The 25,413-nt window shown below is 43.3% G+C and overlaps 2 protein-coding genes across 4 annotated transcripts in view; one reads left to right on the top strand and one right to left on the bottom strand.

The window, feature by feature from the left end:
• Sh3d19 (SH3 domain containing 19) overlaps nt 1-25,413 on the bottom strand; it is a 151,853-nt gene that overhangs the window by 120,761 nt on the left and 5,679 nt on the right. The gene's annotated exons all lie outside the window — the stretch shown is intronic.
• On the top strand, nt 719-10,657 carry Prss48 (serine protease 48). The gene is given in 7 exon segments (XM_087899383.1): nt 719-863; nt 2,343-2,387; nt 2,800-2,851; nt 2,853-2,951; nt 4,122-4,384; nt 5,068-5,231; nt 10,359-10,657. Coding segments are annotated over 7 exon segments (912 nt in total). The 5' UTR covers nt 719-820; the 3' UTR covers nt 10,605-10,657.

Below are 25,413 nucleotides of genomic sequence, written 5' to 3' on the forward strand. Positions count from 1 at the left end.
AGACAATCAATCCATAGACATGAGAACCTATGTCCTGATAAGAACAGAGTATCTGCATCACATAAAGCCTCCTCGGAATCCAGACTAACTACAAGGAAACTCTTGGGCAGGTGGCATGGAACGAAGCTGAGCCATTTTAATGTAGGAATGGCCAGGAATCTGAGTGGAGATATTGAACAACCCTGCTACCAGCTCTCAAGCCAACATCATCCAAGTCTTCCCTGCTATGATCTGCCCTAGGTTTGCTCCAGGTGACCCGTTGCACTCCGCTCCTGGTCTTTCCACGCAGACCCCAGGTACTAACCCGAGGCCACACTACAATAAATGTTCTACACACAGAGAGATCACTGTCTTAAAGCTTATTTGTAAACCTGAGACCAGACTACAATAAATGTTCTACACACAGATCGATGTTCGTTGTCTTAGAGTTTATTTGTAAACCTGATTTGTAAAATAAAAATGGATTTAATTCAGATAGTGGGTTAATTTCCTCTTTCCCCTTTCTTATTTTTTGACTAATCCTCGAATCCTGCAACCCTTCCACCTTCTCGCCATGGACAAATAAAGCCCTAATCCTTCCCAGAACCCTTAGCGGATCTACTACCCCGCCCCCTAGGCAAAAACTCCACACAGTTGGCTCCTCCGTGACAGTAGGGGGCGCTGCAGGATCCTGCAATTGCTCTGCTTAAATCTGCTCCCTTGGGGGAAGAAGCTGAGCAAGAAGCAGAGTGCTCCATCTACCGGAGAAGCTGGTCCAGCCCCTTCCCTGGCTTGGACCCTGAGTCGGGAAGCAGGAAGTGTTGCTCCTGAGGACAGAGGCATGGGCCCTGCCGTCCCCGTGGTCCTGCTGCTACTTATGCTAGGTGAGCTCCAGAGGCAGGGCCAAGAGGGGAGAACGCGGAAACGTTTGACTCAAGAAGACATCGTATGATAACGTATGGATGCTATTCGTGAGTGGCATCATCCTTGTTTAAACGTCCGTGATTAGATAAAGCAGTAAACAAAACCAAGGTCCTTGTCTTCATGAGCCTTATAATCAGTGAGCAGATTAAAAATGTAAGTTATAAAGCATATTAATGATTAATAAATGTTATGAAGGGAAAGGGGCATCTCAAGTTCAGGGACAAAAACGGGCCTAGAATCCCAACATTCAGGACGGCTGAATGGGAGTTCTAGGCCAACCCAGCCTGCATAAAACAAACAAAATAACAACAGCAAAAGAGGCGTGCTGTAATTTTTAACGGGTTAGTCTAAAATGGCCTCTCTAAAAAGGAATAATTTGAGCAGGTCCTGGAAAGAGACTGGGTGAAAGTGGAGCGCTTGGCGGTCATGTTCCAGCCCCCGCAGCACAAGGGGTTGCCCCTGCATTGCTCCAGGGATTCACCTGCTGGGGCCATGAAGGAAAGAGGAAAGGACAAGTAGAAAAAATGGGGTTGTGTGGGCTGGGCCCTCTGATGGAGCGCTGCATTACCCTAGAAGCTCAGCACGTTTATTATACACTGCTGAACAAGAAGGTGGGACTGTTACATATGGATAAACAAAAAGGCAAGGTGTACTGTATGAAGCTGGATTGAGGAGGCACTTTTAGCTAATCTCCTAGGAGCGGTGTTTGTTGGGGAGCATTCTTCAAGCCATGCATGTGCATTAGCAGGAGAAAGCTACAGTGGACATTTTCTGCCCCGACTATCACCACAGGACCCAGAAGAAGGCTCTGCTTTCCCGCGGAGCCACACCCCTCGGGTGAGGTAGGGGCTTTGCCATTTTCCCACAGGTCTGAGGCCAGGGTCCATGTCAACAGTATTCATTCACTCAGGACTTCCTCTATTCCTTCAGAGGGGATGACTCATGGAAATGAGCAAGTCAGAGGAGACCCAGGCCCCGGAAAACCGCATTTCAGGTAGAGGAATCTGGAGGTAGGACTGGCATAATAAACAACTTGTCCGGTTACTTCTCTGGACTACAATTAATTAAAAGAAGGCTATGCTGTCAGTAGCAAAGAGGTAAGAAGTAACAACAACAACAAAAAAAGACAAAAATATTGCAAAATGACAATTCAGTTAAAGAAAACAACATAAAAATAAACAGTCTATAAATCTCAAAAGGGGCCCAGGGCATCACTGTATTGCAATTGGACATATTTGATGTTCCTGATAATGACTCATAAAGCAAATGGTAAACTTCGCTTACTAGAGTCAGGTAGGTAGGTATATAATTATCAGGAGTCTCTGTAACTGGTAGACATTCGTAAATTTTAGCCCTACCGCCGACCTAGAAAGCTCTTGTTCAGTGAGTTCAAATATAAGATGTTACTATGTACTAATGATATGGTGTGTTTTCTGTAGGGTCTTGCCCATATTCTTTTGCCAAAAAGAAAACTTTGCAATCAGGTGAGTAGTCTCCACACTGGCTTAGAGCTGCTGGGTTTTAAACTGGAATTTTTTTTGGGGGGGGCGGTGAGCTGGAGATTTGGCTCAGTGGTTAAGAACATTGATTGACTGCTCTCCCAGAGGTCCTGAGTTCAATCCCCAGCATCCATATGACGGCTCACAACTGCCTGTAACTATATCCCATGGAACCCTGTGCCCTCTTCTGATGTGCAGACGTACATGCAGATTCAAAACACCCATATATTTAAAGCACATAAATAAAGAACTTGGGAAAAAGAAAACTGGAATTGGGAAGTGTAAGTTGTTTTAAGGAGGCCTCAAATCCTAGAAAAGGATGAGATGGGAGTTTGGGGACAGTGATAAAATGGAGGCCAGAAGTTAGTGTGCACTGTGCCTTCTCCTTTTTGTCTAGTGTGTGGACGACCTGTATACTCTGGACGCATTGTGGGTGGCCAACCTGCTGCTTTGGCAGGTCAACCTGCAGTTTGGCCAGACTCACATCTGTGGTGGTTCCCTCATCAGCGAGCGCTGGGTACGAGCGCTGGGTACTGACAGCAGCACGCTGTAGCTGGGAGAGGACACATGGATGTTTGGATAGCATCAGGGAAGCCTACATCATCCTGGAGGGAACACAACCAGGAGACAGGGTGTAGACGATGCCTTCCATTGCGTTTGCTCACTTCCGAAACCACTCAGGGGTTTGTCTTGAGCTTTTGGGTCTCGCAAATACAATCAGAGCCTTCAGAGCCGTGGTGTAAAAGCAAGTTGCTGTGTGGTCAGCACCAGATGAGACTGGTTTCTCACAAAGACTCCAACTCAATGTAAGTGAGCTGGCAACAGATTCTCCCCAATTCAAGCCCTGACTGGGGCCACTGGAGAGACCGAGACGTAGGCACCAGTTAGGCCACACCTGGTCCATGACTCAAAGACTCTGAGACCCAAATATGTTTTCATTTACACCACAGAACATGATAACAACTCATTCTGCAACAACGGACACTAATATGCACAGCCGTCAAAAGGCTTTTTCACGAACAACCATGAAAACTCAGAAAAATGGTAGAGTGAGTTCAAAATACTGAGGGAGAGTTTCTTCCTAGCTCAGAATTGTATGTTCTACCTGCATACAAACGGTGAATAGATAGCGTATAAACACAGACGTTTACAAATATTCAAAGCCACAAAACCGTTTCCACTCCTGCGTATGAGCAGGGAGGGACGGGAAGACATGGACCTAGACAAAATGGTAGGCTATAACACAAGAGAATTCCCAAGAAAACCAAGATGACAGACGGTAAGATAGTCTAGAACAAAAAGGCAGAAGGCCAAAGAAGGGGGTGGTGGTGGTGGTAACAGGCTGCCTGACACTACTTAGGTTATTTATTTTGTGCATCTGATGAGACCACCTGACACAACACACACACACACACACACACACACACACACACACACACACACAACCATGGAAAATGGAAGAGGTTAAGTGGGGGAATCAGGGAGAATATGTAGGGCGAATTCTGGCCACCATCACGTAAGAGAAGACCACAGGAAGAGAAGCCAGGACAGGGCACAGGAGATAAGAAAAAGACACAAACTAATCTTAGCTCCAGAGGAACTGAACCCTGGAAGTATCACCTTCTCTTCTTCAGAGACTTTGGGCTATGATAGGCAGCTTGTTCTGATGCGCTGTAGGTCAGTACGTCACTTCTGTTCTCTTCTGTCTTTTCCTCTTAGGACACAGTTGGTTTTTTTATACAGTGTGCGGCTTGGATCCATTGATGTAAACCACTCAAGTAAAGACAAGGAATACTACGTGTCCAAAATCATCACCTATCCCAGTCACTATGGCATAACCAGAGATATTGCCCTGCTGAAACTGTCGTCCACGGTCACCTTCACGGCTCTCATTCTGCCAATTTGCTTCCCCAGTATCTCAGAGCAGCTGCTGACTCTGCCAGCTTTGTGCTGGGTGACCGGATAGGGACAAACTCAGGAAGGTACAGGAGAGATGGGTAGAGAGAGGGATGAATTACTTAACAATTAATTAATTAAAACAGGTTCTTGTGTAGCTCAGGCAAGCCTTAAACTTGCTCAGTAGCCAAAGCTAGCCTTGAACACATGTTCCTTTATACTAGTCTCCTGGAATTATAAGTGTATGACAGCACAGCATGACTCTGGCTAATATTTTTCAGCTAGATTAAATCAATCTATAAGTCTTCAAATAAAATATCCTTTTGACATTTACCTGTTTGTTTACTACTATATCATGCCTAGAGTCTGTTTATAACTGACAGAGCAAATATTAACAATTTAAACATATAGTTTTACCTCTCCTTCAGAGACTATTAAACATGACTTAATGTTTGGAAAGTCTAGTTTTTTTTTTGTTTTGATGTGTGTTAATTTGTTTATAAAAACGTGTTAACACCTTTTCCAGAATGAAGTAGAGATAATTCAGAAATTTAAGAAAAATGAGGAGAACAATTTTAGAATAATTTAGATTACCTGCATTTTGACTTAATCAGAAGTTATGTGAATATTCTTTATTAGGATGCTGGCACAAACTGAAACAATTCAAATTCATTTAGTTGGATTTCAGCATCTCAGAGCTCTCCATAGGAAGGCGGGCTGGTTCTGACTCCAGGCGGTTACAAACTTTCCTTGCTGTTGTCCTCTTCAGGTCTTTACCCCTCTACCCTCCAAGAAGCTGAAGTGCCCCTCATTAGCAATGAGGGGTGTAAACAACTGTACAGCCCAATCGGCATTTTCCTCCCAGAACTGGAGTCCGTCATCGAGGAGGACGAACTTTGTGCTGGCAATATTCAGACAAAGGACAGCTGCAAGGTGTTTGTTCCTGGGGTACTCCTTCCTTCCTTCCTTCCTTCCTTCCTTCCTTCCTTCCTTCCTTCCTTCCTTCCTTCCTTCCTTCCTTCCTTCCTTCTTTCCTCCCTCTCTCCCTCCTTCCCCTCCCTCCCTCTCTTCCTCCTTCCCTCCTTCCTACTTTCCTTCTGGGACATCTTAATGTGGGTATAAGCCGTTTTATCTGTAATTAACAATAACTTACAACCCAGGAAATGATGGTTCACAGTAACTCTTGAGTTATGCTGGATGAATCAACTGACCTATATCAATATTTAAATTTGCTTTATTTTTGAGACTATAATTACATTATTTCCCCCGTTCTCTTCCTCCCTCTAAACCCTCCAATATACCCCTCCCTGAGCCCTTTCAAATTCATAGCCTCCGTTTCCATTTCATTGTTGTTACATGCGCATACATACATACATATATACATACAAACACACATATATACGCATACATATATACTCCTAAATACTTAAATATAACCTGCTCAGTCAACATAGTGTTACTCACATGTATGTTTTTAGGGCTGACGGTTTGGTATTGGATAACTAATTGGCATACTCTTACCTGGGGAAGACCATATCCCTGACTCAGCATTCCTTAATTGCCTAGTTCTTTGTGTAGGGCTGGGGTCTCATGGCCTTTTCCCTGTCTACTTTGGCTTGTCTATTGCTGCTTTTGTTCAACTCACATTTGGGCAGTCATGTTGGTGAGACCCTGTGTAGCTCCTGACATTACAAGGAGATATAGTCTCACAGCAAACTCCCCAAACCTTTGGCTTTTAAACAATCTTTCTGCCCTTTCTTCCATGATGTTACCTGGACCTTAGGTGTGGGAGTTCTATTATAGATCAATGCCTTGGTACTAGACTCCACAACTCTGGTTTTTATTTTGTTATTTTATGTGCGTTGGTGTTTTGCCATGGGTGTCGATTGCCATGTAGGTGCTGGGAATCGAACCTGGGTCCTCTGGAAGAGAAGCCAATGCTTTTAACTACTGAGCTGTCTCTCAAGCCCCGGCAACTCTGTATTTTGATTGGTTGTGTTTTCTGTAATATTGGCCTATATCAATTTAATTCCTTCAAAACGTAAGACTACCAGTCTAGACCACTGATGTAGACCAGTGGTTCTCAAACTTCCTAATACTGTGACCCTTTACCACAGTTCCTCATGCTGTGGTGACCTCAACCACAAAATTATTTTTGTTGCTACTTCATAATTGTAATTTTGCTACTGTTATGAATCGGGGTGTAAATATCTGCTATGCAGGATATCTGATATGTGACCCCTGTGAAATAAATGGTCCTTCAGCACTGCCCCCAAAGGGGTTGTGACCCATAGTTGAAAACTACTGATTTAGACCAATGTAGCCACTTGTTATTACATTTTAAGACCTGTGATTTTTTCATAAATATATTGAGATAAACACATAATTTTAATTTTTAATTTTCTTACTTTTCAGTAAGCCTGGCTGAATCCAGGCTTCTGGTTTTCAATCTCTCTCTCTCTCTCTCTCTCTCTCTCTCTCTCTCTCTCGTGTGTGTGTGTCTCCCTCCCTCTCTCCTATCTAGCTTTTCACCGTTCACTTTCCTTTTTTTAAATTTTATTGTTTTTATTGAGCTCTACATTTTTCTCTGCTCCCCTGCCTTCCCTCTCCTTCAACCCTCTCCCAAGGTCCCCATGCTCCCAATTTACTCAGGAGATCTTGTCTTTTTCTACTTCCCATGTAGATTAGATCCATGTATGTCTCTCTTAAGGTCCTCATTATTGTCTAGGTTCTCTGGGATTGTGATTTGTAGGCTGATTTTCTTTGCTTTATATTTAAAAACCACCTATAAGTGAGTACATGTGATTATTGTCTTTCTGGGTGTCGGTTACCTCATTCAGAATGATGTTTTCTAGCTCCATCCATTTGCCTGGAAATTTAAAGATGTCATTATTTTTTTCTGCTATGTAGTACTCCATTGTGTAAATATACCACATTTTCCTCATCCATTCTTCAGTCAAGGGGAATTTAGGTTGTTTCCAGGTTTTGGCTATGACAAACAAAGCTGCTATGGACATAGTTGAACACATGTCCTTGTGGCACGATTGAGCATCCTTTGGATATATACCCAAAAGTGGCATTGTTGGGTCTTGAGGAAGGTTATTTCCTAATTTTCTAAGAAATCGCCACACTGACATCCGAAGGGGTTGTACCAGCTTGCATTCCCACCAGCAATGCAGGAGTGTTCACTTTTTCCCACAGCCTCTCCAGCATAAGTTGTCATCAGTGTTTTTGATCTTGGCCATTCTTACAGGTGTAAGATGGAATCTCAGAGTTGTTTTGATTTGCATTTCTCTGATGACTAAGGATGTTGAACATTTCCTTAAGTGTCTTTCAGCCATTTTAGATTCCTCTGTTGAGAGTTCCCTGTTTAGGTCCGTACTCCATTTTTTTTTTTAGTTGGATTATTTGTTCTTTTGATGCCCAATTTCTTGAGTTCTTTGTATATTTTGGAGATCAGACTTCTGTCTGATGTGGGATTAGTGAAGATCTTATCCCATTCTGTAGGCTGTTGTTTTGTCTTGTTGACCATGTTCTTTGCTTTACAGAAGCTTTTCAGATTCAGGAGGTCCCATTTATTAATTGTTTCTCTCAGTGTTTGTGCTACTGGGGTTATATTTAGGAAGTGGTCTCCTGTGCCAATAAGTTCAGTGTACTTTTCATTTTCTCTTCTTTTGGGTTCAGTATGGTTGGGTTTATATTGAGGTTTTTGATCCATTTGGACTTGAGTTTTTTGTATGGTGATAGATATGGATCTATTTTCATTCTTCTATATGATGTTGATATCCAGTTATGACAGCACCATTTTTTAAATATGCTTTCTTTTTTCCATTTGATATTTTTTCCTTCTTTGTCAAAAATCAGGTGTTCAAAGGTGTGTGGATTAATATCCGGGTCTTCTATTCGGGTCCATTGGTCCTCCTGTCTGTTCTTATGCCAGTACTGGGCTGTTTTCCGTACTGTAGCTCTGTAGTAGAGTTTGAAGTCAGGGATTGTGATGCCTCCAGAAGTTCTTTTATCGTACAGGATTGTTTTGGGTATCATGGGTTTTTTTTGCTTTTCCATATGAAGTTGAGTACCATTTTTTTGAGGTCTATGAAGAATTTTGCTGTGCATTGCATTAAATCTGTAGGTCGCTTTTCACTGCTCACCTTCTAACCGTCTGTGTGACTCGGAGCTCTTTCTTTGGATCTCAAGTCAGCAAGCCTGGGTTTCTATTTAAGTTCTAGCTACCAGATAAGCTAGGGAATGGGCCTGTTTAAGAGAAAGCCACTTAAAAACAAAGTATTATTCTTTTTCTTCTGAAGATTAACCCCACTTGCTGTCTGCTTTTGACCTCTCTCCACTGCCTTCATGGAGTTGGCTTTTATATTTCATCTGCAGCAGAGTTGATCTGAGATCAGCAGCGAAGAATAGAACACACTTTAAATGTACACCGAGCATTCTTCAGAACAGATTTATCTAAGGCTGTAAGCTGAGCCTCAGTACAGTTAGGGGGATTGAAATCATACAGAGTAGGGTCTCTAATAACAACAGAATAAAATAGAGTAACAGAGTAAAAGTACCAGAAAAATACAGAAAATTCAGATCTGTGGTAGTTAACATATTCCTAAGCAACCAATGAGCCAAAAAAGAAATCACTGCAGAAATTAGGAAACATGTTGATAGAAATGAAGTCGAGACACAGCTTACAGACCTTAAGCGGTAGTTAGAGAAACTCATAATTGTAAATGTCAGTTCTATAAACAAGAATATCTCAAGTGAAGAACCTAATCTCTACATTAAGACACGGGACACAGTGTAGTGGCACAGACCTGAGCAGCCCATCCAAGGTCCTGGTTCAATCTGAACGCTGAAGAGAAAGGGGGGGAAAGGGGAACAAGGGAGAAAGACAGCCACTAAAGAGAGGGAGAGGGCGGAGGGGGAAAGAGGGAGGGGGGAGGGCGGAAGGGGGAGAGGGGGCACAGTTCTGGGAGTTGGGGAGCAAACTAGACCTGGGAAAGAAGAAAGAAATAATGATTTTATTTACTGAAGCAGAGAACAGAAAAACAATAAAATGTAAAAAAAAAAGGGAGAAAAAAAGCCAAAGTTTGTTTTAAAATAAAATTGGAAAAAAATAGATTGAGAAATTAATAAGCTGATACTAAAACTCATATGAAATTCAAGGGACCAGAAACAGTCTTGAAAAAGAAGAACAAAATTGAAAGACTCAACCTGTGTGATTCCAAGGCTTTCCACAAAGCGACAGTAATAGACGAGACACACATGAAGTGAGCTTAGAATACCATGAGCTCTTAAAGCTGTCAGAGGACAAAGAAACAAAACAGGAGACAACCGACTGATGGCTGTCACCATGCCAACGGGAGACAACCGACTGATGGCTGTCACCATGCCAACGGAGACAACCGACTGATGGCTGTCACCATGCCAACGGGAGACAACCGACTGATGGCTGTCACCATGCCAACGGAGACAACCGACTGATGGCTGTCACCATGCCAACGGGAGACAACCGACTGATGGCTGTCACCATGCCAACGGGAGACAACCGACTGATGGCTGTCACCATGCCAACAGAGACAACCGACTGATGGCTGTCACCATGCCAACGGGAGACAACCGACTGATGGCTGTCACCATGCCAACGGAGACAACCGACTGATGGCTGTCACCATGCCAACGGAGAAATGAACACAACACTGAAAAGAAAATAAGGACCTATGGGAAAAACACGGGCGCGTTTTACACTCATTAAGTCTCGCTTTGTAGTGAAAACCTTAGTAAGAAACATCGTATTAATTTCCCCTTGCTTTTTCATAGCATATCAAATGACTATTTAGAAACAACTAATGCATTTTTTTTTCTAAGGTCCCTGTGAATTTCAAATTCCATTGGTTCCAGAACTCCTATGAGTTCTCCCTGAAGCAGCTCCCTTGCTGCCGCACAGCTTGGGGTCCAGGTCCAGTTTTGTAGAACTCTCTGATCCCTCCTGACTGATAACACCCCTCAGCCTCATCCCAGGCCTTCTCACTGCTGAGCTCTGGCCTTTCTCTCCCTCAGGCTGACTCTGGAGGGCCTCTGTCATGCCACATTGATGGCGTCTGGGTCCTGATGGGTGTAGTAAGCTGGGGTTTGGAATGCAGCAAAAGTCCTCCTGGAGTCTACGTCAACGTGACCTACTACCAAAAATGGATCAAAGCCATTATCTCGAGAGCTCGGGGCTCCGGTGGTGACTGTACTTATGTGATTTCTTGTACCCTGCTGTTCTTCTTCCTCTGGCTCTCCTGGGATCCCCCTGAGCCTTGACCCTAACATGATACCAAGACAGGAAGGATATGGAGCTGAACCTGCTGGGGAACTAATGGGATGGGACTGTGGAGAATAAAGCCTTGGGCAGAAAATTCTTAAGAGAGTCGCTGAGATTCCATGGTTTTGCTTTCAGGGTTCTTGATTTTCTTATGTTTTAGTGGTTAGAATGCAAACAGCTGACAAATAAGGCTATCACTTCTGTATGTGATATTTTTTTATTTTTATCTCAGAATAATGTATCTTATGAGGGAGGAAGGATGCTTTCTATGAATAAATATTTGTGAATCTGAGTTAAATAACTACTAGAAAAGCAAACTAAAAAAAAAAACAAACCCACCTATATGTTGTAAGGAAGGGTCTTCAGGGACCTCTATAAGGGGTCTGTTTTGCTGCATCATGGATTTCTTACCTACTCTGAATTTTTGCCTCTTCTATTATCCTTTGTTTCCCTGCTAACCCTCTTCTATCCCTCAGTCCATAACACGAGGTGCATATAAGCAGCTTTGTTCTTTTAAAATTCCTGTGTGAAGTCAGGCGGTGGTGGTGCACGCCTTTAATCCCAGCACTCGGGAGGCAGAGGCAGGCGGATCTGTGAGCTCGAGGCCAGCCTGGTCTACAAGAGCTAGTTCCAGGACAGGCTCCAAAGCAACAGAGAAACCCTGTCTCGAAAAGCAAAACAAAACAAAAAAAAAGAGTAACGGGATTCCACCTGACACATATTTTTTTTTTTTTACCCTCCTCTCCTGCTCCTTGTTGGCACTGCCCTTGGAGCCTGTAGACCACAGTGATCTGAGGAAGCCACAGCTTGCTTCTTACACTGAATTAAAATCCAGCATTTAGACACCCAGAGCATATCTCGATCCTTCGGCCCATTTCCACCTCGTGGCCTTATCCTGTCCGCCCTTCATACCTAAAATACTTCCTTTTGTTCATCTCAATACACTTATTTCTGTCTGCTGCTTAGAAAAGGAAGCAAAGAATACCAACAAAATACATTAGAAGCACTATAGGGAATGGTTTTTAAATTAGGACTTGGGGTGTGGCTTGGCAGTAGAACACAGACCGTGACAAGCAAAGCCCTGGACCCTGTCCCCAGCACCAGGAGAGAAAAATTCACAGGCAATGGGTGAATTGCATGGCACATGAGTTATAGCTCATTAATTCCACTTTCTAAAAACAAACGGAGAAGTATATCTCCTGCGTAACCTAAATATCGACTTGTCCGTGATGTATCTGGGGCTCTCTGAAGATCTGAACAATACTTGTGATTGCATTTCAAAACAAGACTCAAAGTCATTATATACAGTCTCTGTTTCAGTCGCGAAGACACAAGATGGAAAGGATAAGCCAAAGTGTGGGGGCATGGAACTTGTTAATACGTTACTGAAGAGGGAAAAAAAAAATCAATAGACATTTGTATTCACAAAACTAAAATGTCAAGCAGTTACAGGCAAGTGATGTAGTCAGCATCACACCAGCAGAGAAGGAGGACATAAACAAGGGCATCTTTATCCTCTGCTTTGGGAGGGCGCCGCACAGTGCTTCTGATTTAAAATCAATTTTAATCTGCAGAATACGTTACTTCTTGGGGTATCTCATTTTCATATTTGTTACCTTTCCTTTCAAGATGTCTTGAGAAATTTTAATTAAGCTAGGGATTTAATAAATAAAAATTGCCGAAAATCTAGTAAACATTTTCCCCCCTAAAAGCAGGAGGGAGACGTGTATAGTTAGTGACATCCATTTTTTTTTCTTTGTAGCAAGTAGTAGACTGACCCTCGTTTCATTAAGCCACACAGTCGTCCTCACACAGTGAGGACATTACAGAAAGAGTTCCCAGTAGGACCGGAAGCCTGCACGTTGCTAATGTTTCAGGGATGGTACTCACTTCTCCAGATGCTTTCCCAAATGCCCCGTCAAATCTGACGAAATACGCTTTATTTACATATTAGAAAGCAGCCATCTGCAACTTTTTAAAACATACCCTTTCTCCAGGAAGGGAAGGGAAAGAGTTGCTCAGATAACCAGAGCCTAATTTCATTCTCTCTTCCCAATAAACAAGAGGAAATATTCAACCAGATGAAGAAAAAAGACTGAAATTCGCCATTCAAATCCTAATTGCCTTTCGAGATAATTATCTTTAAACAACCCAAATTCTCTCCAGTGTCTTCTAGGATGTAAGGCTTCACTTCCAGCTCCATATGGCTGAAGGAACGAGACTGAGATCAGTCCTGTGGCACTGTGTGTGCCACTTATGACACTCACAGTACTGGGCTGTAATTAACTCAGAATACCCAAGAGTGGAAGGGAGGGGCAGGGAGTCAGCTTGGGGACCCAGGATACTTCAGACATTATTCTGTGTTTAGTCGAAATTAGTGAAAAGGATAAATCTGGGCAGAGCTGGGTGGTGGCAACACGACCACATCTGATCAGCTGTGGATGCGATCTGGAAGTGGGAAGACAGGAGGATGGGAAAGAGAGAGGAGAAATTAAGAATGACAGGGCTCACAGGTCACTGGTCTCGTGGTGAGTGTACCATTAAAAACAAAATGAGGAAGGATGAAGAGAAATGGATTTACTGTGCTCTCAAATTAGGCAAGAGGATGAACGATGCCTCCCGTGAGGATTCCTATGTCTTAATCCCCACAACCTGTAAGTGTGTTTTCATACATGGTGAAAGGGGTTTGCACATAAGAGCAGGTATCACAAAATGGGGAAACTATTCTGGGTTATATAGATAACCCAAAGTGACGACAGGGCTTATTGACAGGATAAGGTCAGAGAATTAGGGTAGAGATGCCCATAGGACACTGTGGTAGCTTGAATGAATCGGCCCCCATAAACTCATAGGGAGTGGCCCTATTAGAACAGGTAGCTTTGTTGGAGTGGGTATGGTCTCGTTGGAGGAAGTGTGTCACTGTGGGGGCGGGCTCTGAGGATTCCTAGGCTCAGGATGCCTCTCAGGGTCTCAGTCGACTTCTGGTTGCCTTCAAGACGTAGAACTCTCAGCTATTCCTCCAGCACCATGTCTGCCTGCATGCTGCCATGCTACCCACCATGATGATAATGAACTGAACCTCTGAAACTATGAGCCCTCCAATTAATGTGTTCCTTTATAAGACTTGCCGTGATCATGGTGTCTCTTCACAGCAACAGAGACCCTGACTAAGACAGACGCTGTGACACAGAGATGCCATAGTGGTGTAGAACAAGGGAAGCAGAGATGTTGCTATAGAGATGAATCGAGGGACCATGAGCCAAGGGATATACTGGGCTCCGAAAATCTAAAAGGTGTGATGGTACACACCTAATCCTAGCACTGTGGAGGCAGAGGCAGGTGGATTGCTGTGACTTCGAGGCCAGCCTGGTCTATGTAGTAGTGAGTTTCAGGACAGTCAGGGCTACATAGAGAAACCCTGACTTTAAAAAAGTAAAATTAAAGGCATGGTCTATCTGTGGGCCTACAGAGGAAATACAGCTCCAAACAGCCTGTCCTGATGTCACGACCAAACAGTCTGTCCTGATGTTACAACCAAACAGCCCTGATGTCACGACCAGACAGCCTAGTCCTGATGTCATGACCAAACAGTCCTGATGTCATGACTGAACAGCCCTGATGTCACAACCAAACAGCCTGTCCTGATGTCACAATCAAACAGTCCTGATGTCATGACTGAACAGCCCTGATGTCACGACTGAACAGCCCTGATTGTCACAACCAAACAGCTTCTCCTGATGCTATGACCAAACAGTCCTGATGCCATGACCAAACAGCCTGCCCTGATGTCACGACCAAACAGTCTGCCGTGATGTCATGACCAAACAGCCTGCCCTGGTGTCACGACTGCTGCCTCCTTAAGAGAGGGGAAGTCAAGGAGCACTTAATCTAAAAAAAAGAATCATTTTCCCAAATTCTGGCTACTGAAAGAAAATCAAACGCCACAGACGTGACCGACATGGAAGGTTTAAAATCTCTGGGCACCACAGAGTCCTCACTGTTGCCCTCTGAGCTGGCTTGAGGACTTGGCTGTTGTGCAACAACTCCTTCTAAAATGTTGGAGCCAGAGATCTTCTTTTAAAAACTAGCTTACAACAGAAATCTGTGATGCGGCCACTATTAAGCTTCAGAATTGGTTAATGTCATTAAAAATTCCATTTCAATAGGCGAGGTAAAGAGAAATGAAGCATTGTTTGGTCAATATTGTCTATCAGTGAGTTTGAAATAATAAAAAATATTTTGTCTTCGGAAAATCTAAGGTCGGTGGAACATCATCAAAGGCAAGTATCTGAATTTTAGGAGAAATATCCTATCCCCTAGGAGTTCAACAAAGCTATTTTTAATTCGGAAAGAGAGGGATGACATGAAAGATCACAAACAAGGAAAATAAATGAACTCTTGCCTCCGAGACTTCCAAGTTAGTGCCGCACAAGGAAAAAGACGATCCATTTGGCGAGACGAGGCCAATATCCAAGTAGTTCTGAATGGACCCCATCTAAACCCTTCACAAGGTCACTTTCAACTTCTGAAAACACATTCTAGACTTTGAATTTTGACTAAGCAAGCTATGAAAACTGGTATATTCCAAAAGCTCATTGGGCCGGTTTCTAGTTATTTCTTAATAAGGAGCTCATGGAAAGCATCGCACTAAGAATTCCAAAACAAGTTTCTGCCAATAGTTTCTGTCCCTTTAACCTGGCAAAGCTTTAAGCAGGTGAGGAAAATGCCACTACCTCCTCGGATCGCTCTTCCTTCCGGATTGGCCATCCGCTCCAGGTTCCCATGACTCCCAGGGTCTCCCACAGAAACTGCAACCACCTGGTGCGGTTAATGCGAGGTTAGCCTGGGAAATGTGGAAATCGATACCTGTAACCTGTGAGCGGCAGCTTTAACGCCGGCAGGCAGATTTCTGTCTCTTGTTAGGGGTCGCTCCTTCAGCCGGGATCCCAGAAGAGCGCAGGGTGAGCCTGTGCAGCCAGCTGAATACATCCGCGAGAGTTAGCGCTTGTTTTAAACAGCGTTAGTGACCGAATAGATCAGGTTCGGGTTGCTAACAAATAATAATAATGTATCATTTATGATGCTTTCTCCTCTTCCAGTTGAATTTTTCTAGTAATTTACTAGGAAGGGGTCTGTGGGGGATACTGGCTTATATATCCAAATCTAGAACCAAGAATTTTAAGTCTGAAAGGAAATTTGATAGTAAGTCAATCAAGACATGCCTCAGCAGCTGGGCCACAGATCTACCAGACAAAGACAAACTCAATTAATACTCTTAATCCCTGCCCTTCCAGCCCTTGATTCTAGACTTTGTCACTACTGATTGACAATTAATGCTAACCAGAACCGCTGGACATAAGAGGTTGAGCATCTAGCTTAGTATAGCTTTGTTTTGTTTTTGCTTTTTGAGAAAGTTTCTTTCTATATAGCCTGACTACCCTAGAACTCACTCTGTAGATCAGGCTAGCCTCGAACTCAAGAGATCCACCTGCTTCTGCCTCTTGCGTGCTGGGATAAGGTCTGCTCCACTATGCCCACTGAGACTAAGTATTTAGAATGTGCGTCTCAGTCAGGTGGTAGCACATGCCTTTAACCCCAGCACTCAGGAGGCAAAGGCAGGCAAAGCTCCGTGAGTTTGAGGCCAGCCTGGTCTATAGAGCGTGTTCCAGGACAAAGCAACACAGATAAACCCTGTCTCAACCCAAAAGAATGCATGTCTCCTGAGTCTAGTCCTCAGAAGAGGTACTCTGTTGGGCCACAAGAAAAAGACAAAATACACATAAAAAATAAAGCAGAGACTACTTGGGGTTTTTAAAATTATGTTAAGCAGGCAACAGTTTTATTATAAATGAGGATTTGCTTTTCAAATGATTATAGTGTTTGCGAAAACAAGGAGATAACATAAGACTAAACTCATGAACAAATGATAAATTAGCCAGCATTTTGAAAAATGAGCTTCAGTAGAAACACAATTACATGCTCCCTTCCTACAATCATCTGCACGACAGTTTATCAATCATTTCTTTTATCAACAGGACAGCATTTGCTATTATCTTTACAGTAACTCATCTCAGGGAAAAAATAACGTTTTAAAAATATCATAAAATGAACGAGTATACAAAAGCAGTCGGAGATCACTTCTTATGTTTCCCTTTGTTGTTTCTGTATTGAAGGCAAACCCGCGACCCTGGCAGCTAAGTTGAAACTCTGCCATTGACCTATCTTCGCCCTTTATGGTTTAAATTTATTTTCCTTTCTTTAAATTTCAAAAATAATAAGCACTCACTGGGAGAAACTCAAACAATACAGGAATATACAGAAAAACACTCCAGGCCTCTTCCACCCTCTCTCTAGGATGTCAGCCACTCCATCTTGTCATCATTGATTGAGGCTGTATCTGAACAATGGACTTTTTCTAGTCACTCTGGCAAAGAAGAAGAATATGGAGTGATGTGCAATTAAGAAAAGTTCAGAGACTGATATTGGGATTCAGCCTGAAGAACAGAAAAGCAAAACAGCCAGCCAGTAACTCTTACCTCAACCTCAATCTAAAACTGGCGATCCTGCTTCCAGGAATCTCAGAATGAGACTGTGGTTGAGAACTGTTTTTTTTTTTTTTTTTTTTTTTTTTTTTTTATGTTGTGTAATCCTCTCTAGTTCTGGGATTAAAGGCGTGCACCACTGGGATTGAAGGTATGCACCACCCAGTTTCTATGGCAACCTAGTGTGGCTAGGGGATTAAAGGTGTGTGTTACTACTTCCTGGTCTGTAAGGCTGATGAGTGGGGCTGTTTTACTCTCTGATCTCCAGGTAAACTTTATCTTTTAAAATAAAAATGAAATATCACTACAATGGAGCTCCCCTGGCCAGATATTCCTGGGAAATCATGTTTTAAAATGCAACAAAGAGATGTGGGGACTTTATGTGATCTACGAGAAGAAAGAAACCCAGCAAGTCTGAATGGGGGTTGGATGTTCAGCTAAGTAATGCACTTTTTAAAACAATGTTTTTCAATTTTTTCTCTAATAAGTGTTTTGTCTGCATGTATATCTGTGCAGCACACACATATCTGGTGCCTTCAAAAGCCTTAGTTGGATCTTAGTTGGATCCCCTAAGACTAGAGTTACATGGGAATATTGGGAATCTAGCTCAGGTCTTCAGAAAGAGCAGCCATTTAATCACCAAGCGGAGCACAGCCAGGAACATACTAGCAGCCTCCTACAACAAATTGGCACTCCAACGTGGTCAACTATAGTCATGTAAAACCCAAGAAAGCTTGAAAAGGAACTCTAGACACATAAAAAAACAAAGTTTAATGCACTTTTTTTTTCCTTCGGATGTCTCTGTCAATTCTAGAGTTTTGGAAGTTGCTTACAATGCACTTCCTGTTTACTTAGGTAATATATCCTTCTGGAGTTTTTGATGGAGTTGAAGAATATATAGTTATAGTTTTCCTTAGTTAAGATGAAAGATAGATATAAATATTGTAACTAATTTTTGCTTGATACCTGATGTGTTATACATAATTTTACTATGTTAAAATTAAAACCTTCCTTTTTATTTAAACAGAAAATGGGAGGTGATGTGGGATTCCCTTCTGTATGCTGTGGATACCATCAATTAATATAGAACCTGTCTTGGGCCTGTGATAGGGTAGAGCAGAGCTAGGCGGGGAAAAACTAAATGGAATGCTGGGAGGAAGGAGGCGGAGTGAAGGAGAAGCCATGGAGTGCCACAGGAGACAGACATGCTGGAAACTTGCCGGTGGACCACAAGCCTCGTGTAAAATATAAAATAATGGAGATGTGTTAATTCTAGATGTAAGAGCTAGCTAGCAATACACTTAAGTAATTGGCTAAGCAGGGATTTAATTAATACAGTTTCTGTGTGGTTATTTCGGATCTGGGCATCCAGGAACACACTAGCAGCCCCTTACAACACTACAGCACCCAAGACTCCTCTTTTTTCCCCCTTAATTTATTACATTCTTCTTATTATTGTCATGCCAAGATACTCACGAGAATGTCAGTAGAAAAGTAGGGGTCTGCCCTTTCCTTCCATCCTGCTGGTCCAGGACACTGAACTTAGACACTCGGGCTTTGGGTTTATCATCTTTACTCATGAACCACCTGGCCTACCTCAGGACTCCTCTGTGTAAATTCTTCATATAGATTTATTTTATTACTTTATGTGTATATATGTTTGCACCCCTTGGTCCAGTGCCCTCAGAGGACAGATGCGTGAGATTCTGTGGAGCTGGGGGTACAGGTGGTTGTGAGCTTCCATGTGGGTGCCGGGAAAGGAATCTGGGTTCTCTGGAAGAGCAACAAGTGATCCTAACCACTACACCATCTCTCTAGCCCATGACTTGTTCTTTTAAACAGTCACTGTGTTGCCAAGGCTGGCCTGGGACTACTGGACTCAAGCACTCCATACCCCAGGTGAAGGTCACAATGCAGGCACCCTAAGAAATGTCTCTAAGGCCCCCACAACACACACACACACACACACACACACACACACACACACCTCTTCTTATAGCTTGGTGGGGAGTTGGGGAGCCAGAGGCTTTCGCAACCACAGTTTGGGTGGGGTTTTTTTGGTTTGTTTGTTTGGTCAAGGAAGAGCAGAGGAGGAGAAGGGAAGGGAAGGGAAAACGCAGAATCTTAAAACCTACTAAATCCTGACCTGTATGTTAGCAAGATCTCTAGCTGATTTTGGACATAATGAGGTTTGAGGAGCACTGCAGACTTCCTATTGGGACAGAAATATGGGAAATATGCCATATTATAAAGTATTTATACGAAAAAGAAAGCATACAGGGTAGAAGATAAAACTGATTGTGGTGATATTAAGACATTTCACATCAAGCATTCAATTTAAAGCCAAATATAAGCCAGTCACAGTGGCGCATGGCTTTAATCCCAGCACTCAGGAGGCAGAGGCATGTTGATCTCTGAGTTCGAGGCCAGCCTGATCTACAAAGCGAGTTCCAGGACAGCCAGGGCTACACAGAGAAACCCTGTCTTTAGAAAAAGAAAAAAAAAATGTGGCAGACCACTTTAATCCCAGCATTTGGGAGGTAGAGGTAGGTGGAACTCAGTGAGTTAGAGGTCAGCCTGGTCTACAAAGTGAGTTTCAGGTAACCCAGACTCCTGAATATTACACACCGCCATGTGAACTTCAAAGTTGTAAACACACTCCTCATCAATGTCTTGAATTCCCAACCAAAAGAGGTAGCCAAAATAACAAAAGGGACTCATAAAATAAAGGGATTTGTCCAAGGTCATTAAAATAAAGCAAAAATATCACAAGGATTTAGGCATTTGTTTCTGTTTGATGTGTGTGTGTGTGTGTGTGTGTGTCCCGCATTGAAGTCTATGCACCATGTGCATGCCTGATGTCTGAGGAGGCCAGAAGAGGGCATCAGATCCCCTGGGACTGACATTAAAGACCATGGTGAGCCACCACTGGGTACTAGGAACCGAACCCTAGTTGTCTAAAAAGCAGTCAGTAGCTCAGCCAACTCTCCAGCCTCAGATCTAGGCATCCTCTGGTATCGTAATGTACAAAGTACATTACGGTTTAGTGATAAGAGAAGGTAAGTAAAGCATCAAGGTGGAGCCTTTCTCAGTAAAGACCACACTGGGTCGTGGTTAGGGGCATGGGATAACAGTTGCTGCTGTTATTGTTGTTGCTATTTTTCTCTCTCACCGAAAGAAGGCAAGCACACCTTCATGTGGTGCCTCTATTATCATTAGGAACTAAGATCTCATTTACTTTTCTGCTCCACCATAGTTATTTTCTGCTCTTGGGGTCTGGGATAGTTACTGTGAGCTAAACCTCTTGATTCCTGGCATGCTATCATTTGGATCCTCAATATCCCTCAGAGGCCTAGTCTTCAACCTGTGGTGGTCTTGGGAAGTAGGTGAGCCATAGAAAACGGAAGTTAGGTCACTAGAAGCATGATATCTTTCCTTCTCTCTCTTGGCTTCCAGCTGCCATTAAGGGAGAGGCTTCTTGTGCCCAGAATACTGGCCGTGAGAATATCTCCTTGCCATGGGCGCAAGGGTAATGGGTCTAAGCGAGTACAGACCAACACCTATGAACCCAAGGGTCAAACAAACCTTTCCTCCTTTAGGAAAAGGAGGATTTTCTCAGGCATAGTCACAAAAAGCTTGCCAACATGGAGTAGTAGGGGGAAATGATGCAACTGAGTGAACTCTTTTAAGATATTATTTTTAAACATGCAGATCTTTTGCCTGCATGTATTTCGGTGTGCCACACACACGCAGGGCTCTTTGAGGCCAAATGGGGACATCAGATCTCCTAGAACTGGAGTTACAGTTTTACACCTACACCACGTGGCTGCTAGGAATTGAATCCAGGTCCCCCCGAAAGAGAAGTCACTGCTCTTAACTGCTGAGCCATTACCTTTCCGATGATGAGTTAACCCTTTAAAGAACAAGGCTCTCAGAAACCCCACTCAACACTTACTTGCGCCTCATTAGCAGGCTAGACGCAGCCTCATAGGTAACTACGCAGTCACACACAGCAACACAGGTGTTCCAGTCACCAAGACGACGTGATGAATGATCACTAGGGAGACAAGTGTGTGTACCTTGGTCCTAGTCTGTCACCATCTGTGTGACCTTCACTGGATTATCCACCCTTTGCAGGTCTTAGGTCCTTCGTCCATAAAATAAGGAAAGAGTCATACCTACTTCATAGGACTCATGCCAGGGCTAACAAGAAAAATATGGATAAAATAACTAGAATACTGCCCAGCACTTAGAGGACAATAAAATAGTAACTAATTATCTGATTCATCGGAGCCGGGTGTTTTTCCAAATCCTCTCCTGCTCTCTGACTTCCTCTCCACTTCTGAATTTGGAAAGGAATGTCTCTTAGTCATCCTACCCGCTGCCAGAACACTCTAGTGTGAATGAGTCTTAGCTGCAGGGTCACCTCATTCAGGTGTGTATTTCACATCGTTCCCTTTTAAATTATGAAATGCAATTATCCAAAGACGTAGGATGGAGGAACTGAGATTCTCCAGGACCAACGTAAATCCCATTGTCCTGTAGAACTGAAGATACTGAGGGAGTGGAAAAGGATGATCTTAGGGCAGGAATGTTGTTTGGTTGGTAGAGTGCTTGCCTTGCAGCATGGAGGAACCAGCACTCAAGAGACAGTGGCAGAAAAATCACAATTTCAAGGTCATTCTTAGTTACACAACAAGGTTGAGCCCAGCCTCAAACACACGACACTTACAGAAACTTCAAAATGGGTCTTTCATGCAGAATACTTTTTTTTTCTCTTACCCTGTTGGTGTGGCTTGCACGGTGGCTTCCTTTATTTCATACCGTACATAAGTTACAGGGAGTAAAGCTGAAATATAGAAACCAAGTCACTACCAACGCCAGGGACCCAAGTCAGCATCCACAAAAATAAGGAACAAGAATGGTATACAACCCCGATATCAAATGAAAATGGCATTTCAAGTCTGTGGTCTTCATAACACCCAGTCTAGTCTTTAGAAAAATGATGGGTCGGGGGAGGGTCATAAAGGGTAAGGACCTGAGTTTGATGCTCAGAACCAAGCAAAAGCCCAGATGAGGGAGCACACGTGTATAGCATAACATAATCCTAGCACTCCAGAAGACAGAAGGAAGAGGCAGGATTACCAGAAGCTCCTGGGCAAGCTACCCTGGTGCACAGCACAGCTCGGCAGCAGAAAAGAGAGACCCCGCCTCTGCTTCAACAAGGGGGGAAAGTGAGAACAACCCCATCGCGGTACACCCACAACTGCACTTTCTCACTCAGCAAATAATAAATAAGTGGCTTCTCGAAGTCTGAAGTAAATCAGACAAACCCCAGTAGAGAAACACCAAGGGCATCGAAAACAAGAAAAACCCAAGGAGCTGCCATAGCCACCAGAAGCCTAAAGAGACGTGACAAGCAAACGCAATATGGCAGGTGGGATCCTACAACACAATTAGGACAGTGAGTCAAAAGTAAGGGAAGACGAGTTGTCTGGGCCAGTGGCGGAGCTCAGCAGGCACAAGGCATGGAGGCTCACCCCAGCGCTATTCCTCTACCCACAACGCAAAATCTTAAGGCAAAATTTAAGGGCCAGAAAGATGCTGTCAGCTGCTGCAGGCTATGAAGCTAAATGAGATGGGATCAGATGCAAAGGTGAAACTTTAATTGAAAACAGAATACTGATGCTCTCCCCAGAATTGATAAGCTAAGAAAATTACAGCAGTCCATGGGTCAAAGAGGCGAAGACAAAGAAGAGCGGAAGGACACGCCCCAGTCAGAAATAGCTTGCACCAGTGCGACATGATTACAGGGCTGGCACACTTGTGATGCCAGCACTTTCGCGGCTGATGGAGGAGAAGACTCTGAGGCCAGTGTGGGCCACAAAGCAAGAACCCGGGCTCTGTATGCTCTCCCTAAAGGCCATGAGAATATTTTCTCTGTGATGCTGTCTTAGGATACCCCGAGAATGCCGCTAGACATGGAAATATTTGTAAAGTTATTAGTGTTTATTTTATGTCGGCCTTTTGCTATTTTTGTCTAAGTGTTTGTAAAAGACTTGCGGCTCTTGCAAAAGACCCAGGTTCAGTTCTCCACCCCCACACAGGGGCTTACAGTAGTCTGGAACTCCAGGTCCAGGAGACCCGATACCCACGTCTGGCCTCTGTGGGCACCAGGGATGTGCACGGTGCACATACACAAAGGTAAATACTTATATATACATGATTAAAAATGTGTATTAAAGGGAGGAATGGGATACAAATTTAGTTTTCATGGGTATTGTGAAATGTGAAAATAAAATTGTTGAGTCTTTTAGCTTAGAGATAAATTTGAAAGAAGAGGAATCAAAAAAAGCAAATGAAGTGTGAGGTGGTGTGTGTGTGTTTGTGTGTGTGTCTGTGTATGTGTATGTGTCCGTGTGTGTCTGTGTGTCTGTGTGTGTGTCTCTGTCTGTGTGTGTATATGTGTGTGTGTATCTGTCTCTCTCTGTGTATGTGTGTGTGTCTGTGTATGTGTATGTGTCTGTGTGTATGTGTGTGTGTCTCTGTCTGTGTGTGTATATGTGTGTGTATCTGTCTCTCTCTCTCTGTGTGTATGTGTGTGTGTCTGTGTATGTGTCCGTGTGTGTCTGTGTGTGTGTGTCTGTGTGTCTGTGTGTGTGTCTCTGTCTCTCTGTGTGTATATGTGTGTGTATGTGTGTGTCCGTGTGTGTATGTGTGTATCTATGTATGTGTGTGTGATCTCCAGGACTGAAGACAGAAGGAAGGAGGAAACTGTCAACTTCTCCTTTGTTGAAATTAAGTCACAAGAACAAACTTTTGATTTTTGACAACAATGAAAACTAAACATTACTATTGGGTCATGTTAAAATAATCTGCACGGGGCGGGAGAGTTGACTCAGTAGTTAAGAGCACTCGTGGCTCTGGCAGAGGATTTGGGTTTTATTCCTAGCCCTCACGTGATGGCTTACCCCGATCTAGAACTCCAGACCCTCGTCCCCAACTAGTAACCATCATCATCATCATCATCATCATCATCATCATCATCATCATCATCATCATCATCTGTTGGCTGACAGAATGCCGAGATGAAGAAGCAGCCTCAGACTTCGAGAGTCTGGTAGGACTAAGGGATTTCAAGTGTACAGTTCGCAGCAAACGTATCTGATTGCTAAGTGGTGACACTGCCTGTGCCTATTGCTTTTTCTGCTGATAAAACCCCACAGCCAGCTAGGCAGTGGTGGCACACGCCTTTATCCCCGCACTTGGGAGGCAGAGACAGGCACAGCTCTGTGAGTTCAAGGTCAACCTGGTCTACAAAGTGAGATCCATGACAGATAGAGCTGTCACACAGAGAAAACCAAAACAAACCAAAACAAAACAAAAAATCCACAACTAATCCCCAAATGAAACAGCAATTTAGATTTAACTAAGTATCAGATATGTTAGCAACAGCGAAAAGCAGACATAAACACTAATAACTATAAATATTTACAAGTCTAGCTATGTTCTAGGAGTATCATAATAAAACACTACAGAGAAAAATGCTCTCATGATTTATTGTAGGGATAGCATTTATTAACCAGAAAGAGGAAGTGGACACAATTATAAAGGAAGAATTCGCACAGTCACCTACACTGAAGTGAGAAACGTCGACATCAAAGAGACCACAAAGAGAAGAACAAATGAGCAGAAAAGCTTCAGGTATTAAATATTTACAGTGAATATAACCACTCACAAAACTCTAGATACCTTAGTTGAGAAAAAAAACAAAGAAGAAAAACCCCCAACAATTAATAAAAAGAATGGAAAAAAACCATAAAGTATTTTTCACAGTTTCTTAAAATGTGAACCGCCACCCTGCATATGGGGTCACATAACTGAATGTGTATTTGAAAAAAAGTGGGACTAGTAAAATGTTTCTGAATGTGCAAGGGCCAAAGTAAATTCAACATCAAATGTGCAGGAGATGCCAGGGTTTCTGACAGTTCTGGAGAGTGTTGCAGCTCTGGGCTTCACTGCAGCCTCAGTTCTGAGCACGTGACACACGTTACCACACCAACCAGAACCTGTACCACAATCACCCCACCAACCAATGCTTGTACCACAATCACCACACCACCCAGAGCCTGCACCACACCACCCAGAGCCTGCACCATTATCACCACACCACCCAGAGCCTGCACCATTATCACCACACCACCCAGAGCCTGCACCATTATCACCACACCACCCAGAGCCTGCACCATTATCACCACACCAACCA

The sequence above is a fragment of the Myodes glareolus genome, chromosome 20, assembly GCF_982192425.1.
Source record: "Myodes glareolus chromosome 20, mMyoGla1.1, whole genome shotgun sequence".
In the NCBI taxonomy this organism is placed as follows: Eukaryota; Metazoa; Chordata; class Mammalia; order Rodentia; family Cricetidae; genus Myodes; species Myodes glareolus.